The sequence below is a fragment of the Vulpes vulpes genome, chromosome X, assembly GCF_048418805.1.
Source record: "Vulpes vulpes isolate BD-2025 chromosome X, VulVul3, whole genome shotgun sequence".
Taxonomy (NCBI): Eukaryota; Metazoa; Chordata; class Mammalia; order Carnivora; family Canidae; genus Vulpes; species Vulpes vulpes.
In genome coordinates, this window is record NC_132796.1 from 67,810,241 (window position 1) to 67,827,162 (window position 16,922).

At 35.9% G+C, this 16,922-nt stretch overlaps 1 protein-coding gene across 6 annotated transcripts in view; it reads left to right on the top strand.

The window, feature by feature from the left end:
* DIAPH2 (diaphanous related formin 2) overlaps window positions 1-16,922 on the top strand; it is a 1,085,411-nt gene that overhangs the window by 1,015,595 nt on the left and 52,894 nt on the right. The window contains exon 28 of one of the 6 annotated variants that reach the window (XM_072744407.1): window positions 2,968-3,021. The exons of the other annotated variants lie outside the window; for them this stretch is intronic. Within the exon in view, the coding sequence (XP_072600508.1) occupies window positions 2,968-2,993 (26 nt within the window). The 3' untranslated portion in view covers window positions 2,994-3,021. Of the gene's footprint in view, window positions 1-2,967; window positions 3,022-16,922 lie in introns of those variants that run through there. 6 annotated transcript variants of the gene reach the window in all.

The following is a 16,922-nucleotide window of genomic DNA, read 5'->3' on the forward strand; positions in this document are numbered from 1 at the left end:
AACAAACTGATCAATATTCTTTCTCCTCACTTAGCATAAAATAGCATCTATCTTAAGATATTAATTCTTTCTCATGAGGAGGAGGAGCCTCTGCATAGGCTATGCAGTTGTCCTGAGGACATGGCAGTTGACTTTACCACAGAGTGAGCTAGCCCAGTGATTGAAACAAGACATGGAAATATTTGGTTTTACCTGCCATATTAAATACATAATTAGTACATTTTTATGTTAGTGGACAAGTCACATGGATTTGGTTCCAAAAATTAATCTTTTTTTCCAATTTTTTATTTGCAGGAATTTCAAATCCAAAGAAAATTTGCGAGAATAATACTGAAAATTCCTGCATACTCTTTATTTAGATTCACTGTTTTAAACTTTTGGCCACATTTGTTTTGTTATGCCCCTTATTCCTTAGAACAAGATTATTCCTTTAGGTAACCACAATAAAATTATCAAATTCAGGAAATTTATCATTAATATAATACTTTTTTTCTAATTGACAGTCCATAGTCCATATTTCAGTTGTGTAAATTTTCCCAATGATATCTTTTATAGCATTTCCCCTCCAATACAAGACCCAGTCCAGGATCATATATTGTATTTAGTTGTCTTGTCTTTTTGGACTCCTTTACTGTGGATCAATTCCTCATGATTTTCCATCAATTTATTAAACATGAAGAATACTGGTCAGTTATTTCATGGAATGTTTCTCGATTTGGATTTCTGTCATGGTTACATTCAGGTTAAACAGTCCTGTTCAGAAATACTTCATAAGCAAAATATGTCCTTCTTAGGATTTCACATCTGGAGGCATAATGTGTCCCTGTCTCTCATAAGTGATGTTCATTTTGATCACCTGGCTGATGTGTTGCCTGGTATCTCTACTTAATAGGTATTATTTTTGCTATTCTAAATAATAAGCAATCTGTGGGGGAGATACTTTAAGACCATGTAAATATAATACTCTAGATCAACCCCCCCTTGATTTAATAGTTATTGACAATTCTTACATGAATCAATATTTACCACAATGGTTGCAAATCATCTTGTGTTAATTTCTTATGGAGCAAGAAAAAAATATTTTTTTCTAGGATTTTCAGAAGAATTCAATTGATTAAAAAAAAACAAGAATTCAATTGATTTCCTTCAACAGTGTTCTAATAAAGGAAATTGTTCTCTACGGATTCACAAAATCTAAATTAAAATGAACAGAAATTAAAACCAAATTATTTTTGCTCTAGAATCAATATAAATGTATTAAGTGTTCCCCAACAATTTGTAGAATAAATTCCTAGAACAATACTCTGTGTATGTGTAAACACAATTTCAGTGCTTCTTGAGAAAACTGGAAGTATTTTTAATTGACTTAATGACAGAATTCTGTAGTTACCAACTATATTATTTTTTCTAGAATTTATGCACCTTTTAACTTTTCAGCCTTTGTTTTTTCATGACTTTAACAAATTATCACCTCATCCATTTAGTCATGTTCCATTAAAATGCGTATTTCTATTATTCCTTCTTTCTGCCTTTCTACATTACCTAAATCCTTTGTGGCTGAGAATACTTAAATTTTTCAACCTGGTTTTCATTTATATTCATATGTTATGTGTATCGTTTATTTTTAAAGTATCTTGGCCTTTGTCTAGGATTAGAGGTGAGACTTTCAGGCATCACAATGAAAGATAAAAGTCATATCATATCAATATTATTTTACAAAATGTGTAGTAGTTGCTAATTGAGGTTTTATAGATTTAGTGAACTTTACAAAGGCAACTTCTATTCATTACAACAACTCTAATTTTAATATTTTAATTTAAAATTTGAATATTTTATTTAAGATCCTCCCTAAATAGCCAACAATGTTACTGTTTCAGTTGAAAAAAATTTCAACATTCTCATGAACTACTGAGTATATACATATGTAAAGTAAAATAGATTTAAAAAGGGTTTATCTTGCAACTTTCACTTTACTTCCTGAAGTCTCTGGCACATTTTAGATAAACAAAAATTATGGAAATTGGGTTCATTGGTTACCTCAGTCAAGTGATCTTATCACATAATTAGTGATAAGACATGTAGCTAATAATATGTTCCCTTCATGTGATAAGAACAGCATTTTATTTCTGTGGCCTTCCTCCCAAAAACTCATAACCTAGTCTAACCATGAGTCTAATCACAGACAAACCCAAATTGAGAGACATTCTACAAAATACTTGACCATTGTTCCTGAAGTGTCAAGGCCATCACAAACAAAGAAAGTCTAAGAAATTATCACATTCTAGAGGTGTCTAAAGAGATAGGATGATGAAATGTGATGTGTGGTATCATGGATGAGACCCTGGGACAGAAAAGGATATTATTGAAAAGTAAGGAAATCTGAATAGAATATGAATTTTTACTTAATGATAATAAGTTTTGATTCATTAGTTGTAATAAATGCATCACAGTAATGTAAGATAATAACAATAAGTGAATGTAGGCACAGGGTACTTAAACTCTGTTATCTTTGCAGTTTTTCAGTAAATCTAAAATTATTCTAAAATAACAATTAATTTAAAGTTTAAGTGCATTGGGAATATTATATTTCACATGAGATGTGAAATCAGCAATTCTAAAATGAGTTCCTGAAAATATAAAATACCATAAAATGTTTTTTTATACTTGATAAAGAATGGATAATTACCAAGGTCATTATCATCTAACTTTATTTTTTAAATAACAAAGTGTGTAAATAAAGTTTGATATTTATTGATATATTGATTACTATTAATCAGCATTTCAAATACTTTATGTTACAAAAAATTATGAAAATAATAGAAAATGATTAAAAGACTATGGTCTCTATGCATGATAAGATAGGTAAACATAATTTACACAAACTGCAGAGAATATTCATTCCAATTTGTTTTGCATCTTTAGAGAAAGCACTATCTAAATGAGGTAATTATGCTATTTTTCATGTAGATGCCATGCAAATAAAACACTTGTAATACCAAGCAATTCAAGGATTTTACTAAATGAGAAATTAGAAGAAAATACAGCTAAATGAATTATGAAGAGGATAAGTTTTAAAATGTATCGATGGAGGGGATCCCTGGGTGGCGCAGCGGTTTGGCGCCTGCCTTTGGCCCAGGGCGCGATCCTGGAGACCCGGGATCGAGTCCCACATCGGGCTCCCGGTGCATGGAGCCTGCTTCTCCCTCTGCCTGTGTCTCTGCCTCTCTCTCTCTCTCCCTCTGTGACTATCATAAATAAATAAAAATTTAAAATAAAATAAAATAAAATGTATCGATGGAAATGAAGGCTCAGCTATTACAATATGTAGCATTTTATGGACAAAGACAAAATAAATTTCTTTGAAAACTTGATACCATTTTTTACCTTAATACTCAGTATAAAACTTTTCACAAATAAGAACCCCAGTCATCAAAGTACTCAGATGTGTTATTGATTTATGAAGCTACATTAGCACTTCTGGCTCTTCAGAATAAAAATATTGAGTCAGCTTCTTAATTTAAAAAGAAACCTATTGGTCTGATCTTAATATACCTACATGAAAATTATCTTTAACATTTTGATCAGTTATTTTTCAAATAGAATATTGTGCAGGTATGACAAATATTCTAAAAGACAGCCATTTAATATTTGCACCAGAGTATATTAAATTAACAAGGCCTTCAAATATTCCACACTAGGAACACTTGTTTGTAAAATTTCTACACTAGATTATTTACCTCTTCTTTCAATGGCATGTTCCTTTACATCCTCTCCCCCATAAATCCAACAGCCTACTCATGCACACTTTTCAAGGATGTTTAAGTATTGTATTAAAAATCATATGCCCTGCAACCTTACAAAACATTGTGGCCAAGGAATATATCATCAGATTGAGTGGGATCCAAAAGAGACCTTCATTATACAAAAATTATAAAATTAAAAAAATTATAAAAATTATACACAAGTGATTAAGGCTAAAATACATTTACTTACTGCTGAATTATAAGCAAGGCACTGTGCTGGTTGCTGTAACATTTGAAAAACAAAGCTAAATAAGTCATGATACCTGTATTCAAGGAGCATACAGTTCATTGGAAGAGGCAAATATACATGCAGATAATTTTAATATGATACATATTCCTAAGTCTATAATAGAGGTAAAAGTTAAATTATATGGAAATACGGAGGGAGGAAGGATTGAATTTTACAAGGGACTTCATAGAAGCATTCATGGCAGAAAAAGTATTTGAACCAGGTCCCAAATGAATGGGTTAAACTTGGATAGGTAAAATAGAATAGGAGGAGAGGAGAGTGAGTGTGGGTGGAATATATTTCAGACAGAGGGAAAATGAAAGTGGAAATATATGCAATGTTTACAAGTAGTCCAGTGTAACTAGATTAAGAAGCCAGACCGTCGCAGACCAGATAATTGACTGGGGAGTTTGAACAGTACCCAATATGCAGTTGGGGTGCCATTAAAGGTTTTTGAGCACTAGAATTTCAGAATCACACTTGATATTTGAATGATCTATTGGCAATTATAAATGGATAAATGGAAGGGACAGAAACCACTTGGGTGATGCAATAATTAAGCTCAAGTTTATGTAAGTAGATTTCTTAGCTTAATTTTAACAGGTTAGTATGTGGTAAAAAGCTTCCGCAGTGGCAACTCATGATCCTCACCTCCTGGTTTTTATGTCTTTGAATGTGAGCTTGGCCTTAGTGATTTGCTTCTACAACAGAATACAGAAAAACTGATGGGATGTCACTTCTGAAATTAGGTTACAAAAAGATCTGGCCTCCATCATGTGCATTCTCTCTCTCTCTCATGGATCACCAGCAACCACAATGTGAGGACACTTAGGCAATCTACAGAAAGGCCCACATGACTAGGAATTGATGACTGCCAGCAACTATGTGAGTGAGTTTGGAAGAACATCCTGCCTCACTTTCTCAGTATGGTTGAGCCTTCAGATAAAACCAAAGCCCTGGCCAATGGCTTTACTGCAACCACATAAAAGACCTTGTGCCATCACCTAAAGAAACTAGATTCTCAAAATGTAGGAATGGTGTGATAATAAATATTTATTCTTAAGCCACTGAGTTTTAGGGTAAATTTTTAGGCAGCAATCAGTAACTAATATAGCAGGTCAAATCCAATATCTATCCTCGCTTGTCTTTGTGCTAAATTATTCAATATTTCATTTCTATCATTCTGTGTATAATATGGCTTAAAGATTACTGGGCTGTTAATAACATCCAGAATATTCTCCATATTGCTTTATGTAATTCTAACTTTTATATTTTTGTAAAATATTCTCTCCCCTGGTAATGATTCTACTTGTTGAAGCTATGTGTAAAGTACTCATTCACAAAAACCTTTGTGATCCCTTAACATTTACAGCTTTTAGAGAAATGAAAGATGCAGGATTTATATGTGAGAGAAGTCCTAGGAACCTATTTTGAAATTAGACATTTCTCATGTTTTCTGTTTTTAAAGTTTTTAGAGTACCATAGTAAAAGAATAGTAATTTGCTGCAGCTTTGATAATGAAAAAAAAAAGTACTGGAAAATAATTAAAGATGTTACTAACCAGTTCATTAATCAAGTGTATCTGCTGCACATTATACTGATACAAATTGAAAAAGATGCTGTGCTAGCCAGAAACTCCTTCTCAAAGTCAAAAGAAAAGATAAACTAAATTGACTTTTCCTTTGTGGTTGATTTCTATCTAAGTAGATCTATCTCCAAAACACTGAATAAAGAAAGTTGCATCCATGTATAGATTCAAGCCTCCACTAAGATTTCACACTTACAGTTCCTTGGTGCTACAAGATTACTTTAAAGTATATTGAATCAATCTGCTTTTAGTTTTTGCTTTGTTTGCATTTATAACCCACTGACCATTTTCATTTTCTGAATAGTACATATACTTAGAAGAAAGAAAAACTAATAACACCTTGCTCGCTGCATTAAGATGACTGGTTTTGTAACCCAACCAAAAGAATTAAATAGCTTTACATGTAGGTTACCAAAAAAATCTTATCAATGGACAAAAATATTTGTCAGCAGTCAGAATGATTCCAGTCCTTTCTACTCTCTATGGTGCTTTAGCTATAATGATGGCAATGAGGCATTGTAGCCTGGAAAAATGTAGTCAGATTTTCAATTATGATTAGTGTAGATCTTCCAAAGAGGTCTCTGCAAATGGTCCAAGGTTCTCTAAAGGGTAAAAGGGGTGACTAAATTTTGACTTAATATAGTCCTTCCTTTCTTTTCTTGATACCAACTTTCAAATGTATTGGGTCTTTTTAAAGCCAAATCCTAGATGAATTTGTAGGTCCAGAATTAGAATTTGCTTGAGTTTCATTAGATGTGAGCCAGACCATAGCCAGTGTCATTTTCAGAAAGCAGAATACTTTCGATTTAAAGTAATAACGTTAGAAGACACAGATGACCTGGCAATCATATTGACCTCCTTGGTATGGACAGATATATATGATAACTTCTTTTGACCTATTATTTTATTTGTTTATTCCTTTAATTTTGGGTTTCAGTTTTAAAGAAGTCAGCAATATTAGATTTTTGACCTATGTAATAGTATGAGTCTGAAATTCACAAACTCAGATACATAAGAAATTTATTTTTTGTAGCTGAACTTAATTCTATCTTGGGACCCTATCCTACTGGATGATACCATGGAGAATGAGAAAACAGGAAAATATACACAAATTTATACTTCATATACCCCACTACATCATAAGGATATAGTGCCCATTCATTAAGAAGTAGACTACATGTTTACTCCATTATAGATTATTTAAGATCATGCTGAATTTACAGATGAAAAAAAATGAGTGAAGAAATGCCACTGGATATAATGTAGTTTGCTTTCCAAAAGCATTAATTTAAGCAATTAGCTCATGATTATCCATCTCCTCTAACAGTGAGTGATCCCTAAAGACAATGCTTGTCTTCTGTCCTTGTCATACTCAGTAGTACACTGTTGGCATTAGCAAATGTTTGCTCAAAATGGCTCAAGTCAGGACGCAGAAGAGTGAAATATATGAACTGCCATGTATCACTGATAAGATCTGAGTGAAACATCTTTACAATTTTTAAGGCTTAAATGAATGAACACAATTTCCTTTTGTTTTGTTTATCTTTGTCTTCTTTCCCACTCTAATCAAGGGTATGTATGAGTTTAAGTAAACAAAGAGTTCTTTTTTAAAAAAAAAAAGATTTTATTTATGAGAGAGAGCACAAGTAGGGGTCAGGGAGAGGAAGAAGCAGACTCAGCGCTGAGAAGGGAGCCTGATGCAGGGCTTCATCACAGAAAACAGGGCTCTATCCCAGGACTCTGCAAGTATGACCTGTTTTAGGGCAGAGGCTCAACTGACTGAGGCACCCAGGTGCTCCAAACAAAGAGGAGTTCTAGAAGTTGAGAATATCCATTGAAAAGGGACACTTTCACAGGAGTTGAGATTATTCTCATTCACAAAGTCAAACCAGATTTTAAAGACTTTTTAAAGATTTGCAAAATATACAGAATTTTCTAGTAATTAGCATCTTACTGAAATTAAGTGAATACTAAACTTCAGAATGTTTTGACAGACTTACCCATATCTTTTTTTTAAGATTTACTTATTCATTCATTCATTCACTCATTCATTCATTCATGAGAGACACACGGGGAGAGAGAGAGAGAGAGAGGCAGAGACACAGGCAGAGGGAGAAGCAGGCTCCCTGCAGGGAGCCCGATATGGGACTCGATCCCGGGTCTCCAGAATCACACCCCGGGCTGACAGCAGCGCTAAACCGCTGAGCCAACAGGGCTGCCCCCGTTTGACAGACTTAAATCATATGTAATTATTTTACATGTTTTTAAAAACTAGGTTGTAAATGGAAAATATTAAATAACTTAATATCATCAAGTTATTAATAGTTGATCATCATTATGCAACAATTTTAAGATATAAATATACAAATCTGTCATATATGAAATGGTAGATCCTACAGAATGTTAAGACTATGAAGACAAGCATTGGACAAATAATAATTAGCTGCAAAAATATGCTAGAAGCAAAACAGTAGTTTAGCAGCATACTTACAATTTTATATTTATAATATGTCTATAACTTTTCCACTAATTGTTCATACAACTGCCTTAAGCTTTCTAGAGGGGATATTTCCATATGTCCTGTCTCTTTCTTGAGCTCTCAGGAGAGACAACAAGAGCAAAAAAGAGAGTAAGAGAGAGTGAGAAAGTAAAATAGCATGATCATGGAAATAAGAAAAATAAAACTACCTACTACTTATAGGCATAATAAAAATTGCCCATTCCTCATGGGTAACTTAAATTTCCAATTGACCATGACATTTCCTCAGAAATTTAAATGTCAAACTAGAATTCTCTTCCTGAAGCAAAGGAAATTAAAGAAAAATTGAGTCAAGAAGATAAGGAAAAGAGAGTTAATTACATTTAACAAGAGTCTCAATTCACCTAGATACTTACCAGGGTATTCAGTGCTTTTTCAGGGTGGCATTTGATTTTAGCACTCTTAAAATTGGGATGAAATGAGTTTTACAGATATTAATGAAATCATTATAAGGTCACAAAAATGTACTGTAATATTGTAACTGAAGCTAGGGAAAAGTAAGGCAAATTCATATCACAGAAAGAAAGCAAGTTTTCATTCTCTTAAGTCATCTTTCCAGTCAACATTGCCTGTATATCATAAATAATGAAAAGGGGAGAAGATTACTGACATACTCAACACAAAGATATAATGCTTTACAATAATTCTTTTGTGACTCTGTCCATTCTTGCCATCCCAAGGGGATGCAAATATTTCTACATTGCTATGATACACTTGAGCTGGGAAGGGGAAGACAAAACTTGAGTGATGGTTCTCTTTCTTGGTGTCCAAACATGCATACGTGTGTGTGCGCACACACACATGCATAGAATTTAAAGGCTTAAATCAATTATTTGTGATTCTGCAATTTGGGCTGAACTCAGCTGGACAGTTCTATTACTAGTCTCACCTAAGGTCACTTATACAGATGCATCTGGGACCATATGGTCTAGGGTGGACTCATTCACATGCCTGATACTTAGGGCTGTCAACCTAGCACTTCCAATCTCATGGTCTCTTCAGAAGGAAGTTCAGACTTTTTACATGGCCAGTTCAGTTTTACAAGAGGTCAAAAATGAGAGCTACACAGTCTCTTGAGGCCTGGGTCAGAAGCCACACAGTGTCTCTTCTACTGCATTCTATTGACAAAGCAAGTCAGAAAGTCATTCCATATTAAAGGAATGGGGAAATAGATTCCACTTCTAGATCAGAGAAGGTGCACATAATAAGTGCTCATATTTAATCTATTGGAGAATTTAAAGGACTATGAAAAAAGTCATGGCAAGTCTAGCATATTCTTAAGTGGAATCATTTTTAATATCCACTATTGTATAGTACTCCTTATGGAGCCTCTATTTGAATGTTTTAAATGTATATACATGTTTTGTTCTTGAATCTCTTGAAGTTACTAGTAAGGAGAAATATTTATATTTTATTTATTTAAAAGGCATTGAGTACCTGTTGGTGTCAGACGCTATGATTTATCTATCACCCTCAGGTCTATCAGTAACCATAGATGTAAACTGATTCTTTGCTGCTTTATTATAATGATTGTTGAACTGTCTTCACAGGCACATTACTGACTGTTGAAGGAAAAAAGATTAATTCATGTTATGTTTACTCATTGAAAACAAAAAAGTACCATTCCCTATCAAATTCCTTCAATTGTCACCTTCTACTATCCCAGAGATTCAAACACCATCATATGAAATTGTAGCTGGAAGGGAAGGGGAAAACTACTAGGACTTATTTATATTGCACTCCAAGGTTAAAAAACATATCCTCTCGCCTAGAAATGAAAGCAAATAGAATATTATATCAATACTATACATATTTTATTATTATTTTATATGACAGTATAAAATATATATTATATAGCATGTCTAAAACAAAATGACACTTCACTGAACAGAATAAAATTTATAAATGGATTGTTACTAGTTTCTTTTAATTTCTTGTAGAGTACTCCTGAAAGGAGTGCAGAGACCAGAAATAAAAGTAATGCAGAAGATGCATTTCTTTACATCTCCATTTTCCAAACCAATTTTAGTTTTCTTTTTATATGTATATTTTTATTAGCGTTCAATTTACCAACATTCAGTATAACACACAGTGCTCACCCCGTCAAGTACCTCACTCAGTGCCTGTCATGCAGTCACCCCATCCCCCCACTACCCCTTGTTCATTTCCCAGAATCAGGAGTCTCTCATGTTCTGTCACCCTCACTGACATTTCCCACTCATTTTCTCTCCTTACCTCTAATCCCTTTCACTATTTTTCATATTTCTCGCAAGAGTAAAACCGTATGATGATTGTCCGTCCCCAATTGACTTACTTCATTAAGCATAATACCCTCCAGTTCCATCCACCTCAAGGCAAAAGGTGGGTATTCGTTGTTTCTAATGGCTGAGTAATATTACATTGTATATATAGAACATATCATCTTTATCCATTCATCTTTCAATGGACACAGAGGTTCCTTCCACAGTTTGGCTATTGTGAACATTGTTGCTATAAACTGCACCTGAATCTTTGGGGTAAATCCCCAGAAGTGCAATTGCAGGGTCATAGGGTAGCTCTATTTTTAACTCTTTGAGGAATCTCCACACAGTTTTCCAGAGTGGCTGCACCATTTCACATTCCCACCAACAGTGCAGGAGGGTTCCCCTTTTTCCACATCCTCTCCAACACTTCTTGTTTCCTGTCTTGTTAGTTTTCACCATTCTCACTGGCGTGAGGGGGTATCTAATTGTGGGTTTGATTTGTATTTCCCTGATGGCAAGTGATTCGGAGCATTTTCTCATGTACTTGTTGGCCATGTCTATGTCTTCTTTGGTGACATTTCTGTTCATGTCTTTTGCCCATTTCATGATTGGATTGTTTGTTTCTTTGCTGTTGTGTTTAATAAGTTCTTCATAGATCCTTGGATACTAGCCCTTTTTCTGATAGGTCATTTGCAAATATATTCCCCCATTCTGTAGGTTGTCTTTGAGTTTTGTTGACTGTTTCTTTTGCTGTTCAGAAGCTTTTTATCCTGATGAAGTTCCAATAGTTCATTTTTGCTTTTGTTTCCTTTGCCTTCATAGATGTATCTTGCAAGAATTCGCTGTGGCGAAGTTCAAAAAAGGTGTTGCCTGTGTTCTCCTCTGGATTTTGATGGATTCTTGCCTCACGTTTATCTTTCATCCATTTTGAGCTTATCTTTGTGTACGGTGTAAGAGGATGGTCTAGTTTCATTCTTCTGCACATGGCTGCCCAGTTTTCCCAGTACCATTTATTAAAGACACTGTCCTTTATCCAGTGGATAGTGTTTCCTGCCTTGTCGAATATTAGTTGCCCATAGAGTTGAGGGCCCAATTCAGGGTTCTCTATTCCGTTCCATTTATCTATGTGTTTGTTTTTGTGCCAGTACCACACTGTCTTGATGATCACAGCTTTGTAGTACAACTTGAAATCCGATATTTTGATGGCCTGGCTCTGATTTTCTTTTTCAGCATTTCCCTGCCTATTCCGGGTCTTTTCTGATTCCACACAAATCTTAAGATGATTTGTTCCAAAAAACTTTCTCTGAAGAAAGTCCATGGTATTTTGATAGGGATTGCATTGAACGTGTAAATTGCCCTGGGAAGCATAGACATTTTCACAATATTAATTCTTCCAATCCACGAGCATGGGATATTTTTCCATCTCTTGGTGTCTTCCTCAATTTCTTTCAGAAGTGTTCTGTAGTTTTTAGGGTATGGATCCTTTACCTCTTTGGTTAGGTTTTTTCCTAGCTATCTTATGCTTTTGGGTGCAATTGTAAATGGGATTGACTCATTAATTTCTCTTTCTTCAGTCTCATTGTTAGTGAATAGAAGAGCTATTAATTTCTGGGCATTGATTTTGTATCCTGCCATATTGCTGAATTGCTGTATGAGGTCTAGCATTTTGAGGGTGGAGTTTTTTAGCTTTTCTATGTACAGTACCATGTCATCTGCAGAGAGGGAGAGTTTGACTTCTTCTTTGCCAATTTGAATGCCTTTAATTCTTTTTGTTGTCTGATTGCTAGTAGTAGGTTGAATAACAGTGGTGAGAGTGGACATCCCTGTGGTATTCCTGATCTTAGGGGAAAGGCTCTCAATTTTTCCCCATTGAGAATGATATTTACTGTGGGCTTTTCATAGATGGCTTCTAAGATGCTGAGGAATGTTCCCTCTATCCCTACACTCTAGAGTTTTGATCAGGAACGCATACTATGTTTTGTCAAATGCTTTCCCTGCTTCTACTGAGAGGATCATATGGTTCTTGTTTATTCTCTTTTTGATGTGGTCTATCATGTTGATTGTTTTATGAGTGTGGAACCAGCCTTGCATCCCGGGGATAAATGCCACTTGGTCATGCTGAATAATATTCTTAATGTACTCTTGGATCCTATTGGCTAGTATCTTGTTGAGAATTTTTGTATCTGTGTTCATCAGGGATATTGGTTAATAGTTCTCCTTTTCGGTGGGGTCTTTGTCTGGTTTTGGAATTAAGGTGATGCTGGCCTCATAAAAAGAGTTTGGAAGTATTCCATCCCTTTCTATCCTTCGGAACAGCTTTAGTAGAATAGGTGTTATTTCTTCTTTAAACGTTTGGTAGAATTCCCCTGGGAAGCCATCTGGCCCAGGACTTTTGTGTCTTGGGAGGTTTTTGATGACTGCTTCAATTTCCTCCCTGGTTATTGGACTGTTCATGTTTTCCATTCCTTCCTGTTCCAGTTATGGTAATTTGTGGGTTTTACAGAAATGCATCCATTTCTTCCAGATTGCCTAATTTATTGGCTTATATAGGTTCATAATACGTTTTTAAAATCGTTTGTATTTCCTTGGATTGGTTGTGATCTCCCCTCTTTCATGCATGATTTTATTGAGGCTTTTTTCTTTTTAATAAGGCTGGCTAATGGTTTATCCATCTTATTAATTCTTTCAAAGAACAAACTACTGGTTTTGCTGATCTGTTCTACAGTTCTCAACTCTATTTCACTGAGTTCTGCTCAAATGTTTATTTTCTCTCTTCTTCTGCTTGGTGTCGGTATTATTTGCTGTTCTTTCTCCAGGTCCTGAAGGTGCGAGGTTAGCTTGTGTTTTCGAGTTTTTTCCAATTTCTTAAGGGATGTTTGTATTGCAATGTATTTCCCTCTTTGGACTGCTTTTGCTTCATAGCACAGATTTTCAATGGTTGTATCTTCATTTTCATTAGTTTCTATGAATCTTTTTAATTATTTTCTAATTTCCTGTTTGACCCATTCATCTTTTAGTAGGATACTCTTTAACCTCCATGTGTTTGAGTTTCTTCCAAATTTCTTCTTTTGATTGAGTTCTAGTTTCAAAGCATTGTGCTCTAAAAATATGCAGGGCACCATCCCAATCTTTTCATATTGGTTGAGACCTGATCTATGACCCAGTATGTGGTCTATTCTGGAGAAGGTTCCATGTGCATTTGAGAAGAATGTGTATTCAGTTGCATTTGGATGGAAAGTTCTGTATATACCTGTAAAACCCAACTGGTCAAGTGCATCATTTAAAGCCCTTGTTTCTTTGGTGATGTTGTGCTTAGAATATGTCAATTGCAGAAAGTGCCATGTTGAATTCTCCTAATATTAGTGTATTATTATCTAAGTTGTCTTTACTTTGGTTATTAATTTATTGATATACTTGGCAGCTCCCATAAATATTCATGGTTGTTAGGTCTTCTTGTTGGATAGACCCTTTAAGTACAATATAGTGTCCCTTTTCATCTCTTACTACAGTCTTTGGGATAAACTTTAATTTATCTGATATGAGGATTGCTTCCCCAACTTTCTTTTGAGGACCATTTGAATAGTAAATGGTTCTCCAACCTTTCATTTTCAGGCTGGAAGTGTCCTTAGGTCTAAAATGAGTCTTTTGTAGACAGAAAATAGATGGGTGTTGCTTTTTTATCCAGTCTGAAACCCTGCATCTTTTGGTGGGATCATTTAGCCCATTCACATTCAGAGTAACTATTGAAAGATATGAATTTAGTGTCATCATGATACCTATTCAGTCCCTGTTTTTGTGGATTATTTCTTTGGGCTTCCTCTTTCTTTTACAGGATTCCCCTTAGTATTTCTTGCAGAGCTGGTTTGATGGTCACAGATTCTTTCAGGTTATGCCTAGTGTGGAGGCTCTTTATCTCTCCTTCTATTCTGAATGACAGCCTTGCTGGATATAATATTATTGGCTGCATGTTCTTCTCATTTAGGACCCTGAATATATCCTACCAGCCCTTTCTGCCCTGCCACATCTCCTTGGAGAGGTCTGCTGTTAATCTGATATTTCTCCCCATATAAGTCAAGAATCTCTTGTCTCTCACTAAGTATTTTCTGTTAATCTTTGGAATTTGCAAGTTTCACTATTAAATGTCGAGGTGTTGAATGGTTTTTATAGATTTCGGGGCCTCTTTATCTCCTGGATCTGAATGCCTGTTTCCCTCCCAAATTAAGGAAGTTCTCAGCTATGATTTGTTTAAATATGCTTTCTGGTCCTCTGGCCCTCTCAACACTTTCTGGACCCCCAATTATATGTAGATTCTTCCTTCTGAGTCTATCATTTGTTTCCCATATCCTTTCCTTAATGTCTCTTAGTTGTTTTTCTCTTTTTTTCTCAGGTTTCTTTCTTGCCATCAACTTGTCTTCTATGTCACTCACTCTTTCTTCCACCACATTAACCCTTGTCATTAGGACCTCCAGTTTGGATTGCATCTCATTTAATTGATTTTTAATTTTAGCCTGATTAGATCTAAATCCTGCAGTCGTGAAGTCTCTAGAATCCTTTATGCTTTTTTCCAGAGCCACCAGTAGCTTTATAATTGTGCTTCTGAATTTGCTTTCTGACATCGAATTGCAATCCATATTCTGTAACTCTGTGGCAAAGAGTACTGTTTCTGATTTTTTCTTTTGTGATGAGTTTTTCCTTCTAGTCATTTTGCTCAGTGCAGAGTGGCTGTATTAGCTGGCTGAGTCAAGAATATCAACCATGGGGATCCCTGGGTGGCGCAGCGGTTTGGCGCCTGCCTTTGGCCCAGGGCGCGATCCTGGAGACCCGGGATCGAATCCCACGTCGGGCTCCTGGTGCATGGAGCCTGCTTCTCCCTCTGCCTGTGTCTCTGCCTCTTTCTCTATCTCTCTGTGACTATCATAAATAAATAAAAATTAAAAAAAAAAGAATATCAACCATGATCTAAGTAAATTTCACCCTAGAAGATTCCGACAAGGTCAGAGACCAGAAAATGAAAATAAGGATCAGAACAATATAAAACAATAGTACCACTAATGTGAAAAATACATTTTAATGCAAAGTAGTAAAAAATTAAAGGCAAAGAATCCCACAGAAGAAGAAAAGAAGAAAAGTACAAACGTAAAGAGATAATAAAAAAGAGAGAAGAAAAAAGGGGGTATTAGGAGATGGTGGTGAAGAAGTTGTAGTGGAGGGAGAATGTAGTCTACCTGAGGGATCTTAGGGGGTGATCCTCTTGGTTCTGAGTGTACTAAATTATGTATATTAGAAGATGCTCAGTTCCAAATTTATATAAACCAGCAATACTGGTAGAAAGCCCCAACATTGACCACCAAAATATAAAAAATATAAAATAGGAGGACAGAATCCGAATGAAGAAAGAGTATAATCTCACAGAGTGAACCAGCACAGTATTCCACTTGGTTCTGGGTGTATGCTGGTCATGTTTTAGAAGGTATTAACATCCCCCATTGTAGAACAAAATGAGGCCGAGAAAACAAACAAACAAAAAAAAAAAAACACAAAGCAAAACAAAAACATATCTTGTATATTTCCCAAAATTAAATTGAGTATGTTAAAGGGAATCTAGAAATGGAAAATATATCTAAGATCTGTAATTGTCAGGTCTTATGAAAATATGAAAGTCAAAAAGGAAGAAACTTCAAAATGAAAAGGTGGTAAAATATTGTAGTTAAGGTGGGAAAAGAGAAAAACAATTGGAAAGTTTTAGTCTGATATAAAAACGAGTTTTACTGGACAAAGAGGGAGAAAAAGGAGGTACCCTCTAGTTCTATGTACTATAAATCCCTCAACTTTCCCTGGAGCTTTACAGTACTGCTTTGTCAGGAACTTGCCCTTCCCCTGTTCTTTCAGCTGGTTCTCTGCTGGAGGGGTCTGATGTGGTGATTCTTATGTGTCTGTACCAGGGCAGAGATGCCCTGCTCCTCACCAGATGCTAGTCTCAGTGGGAGCTGGTTATTCTGTGAGGGCTCTGTTCCCTGGTGCCCCACCTCTCCCAGGCACAAGGTGTAACAAAGAAGAAAAAGTATAATGTCGGTGGCCAGAACTCCAGCTCTGAAGTCAGTTCCCTGCAACTAACTAATGCAGTTTCCCAGTCTGCACTGGCCTAGATGCTCCCGGGGGCAGGCGCGGGTGTGCTGATCTGCACAGCTTGGGGGTGCCCGGTGGCAGGAGAGTTCTCACTGTCCTGTGCCCTCCCAGCTTCTGCCTGTCTCTGGGGGAACACAGGATCGTGGGCTGTGTCCTCTCCGTGCCCTGGGATCCGGGGCCCTGTGCTGCTGGAATCGCACCCCTGGGCCGCGGCTACAAAGGCACGAGGGCACAGACACCTCTGTCTGGAGCTGCCTGCTTAACCAACTGGCTTCTCCCAAATGCCCCACGGCTGTGCTCTCCAGCCCTTTACTGAGATAGGTCCACAGTTTGTGGTGCACTTTCCCCAGGGCTCAGTTCCTGTATTAGTGACTTCAGGAAACTGGAGGCTCCA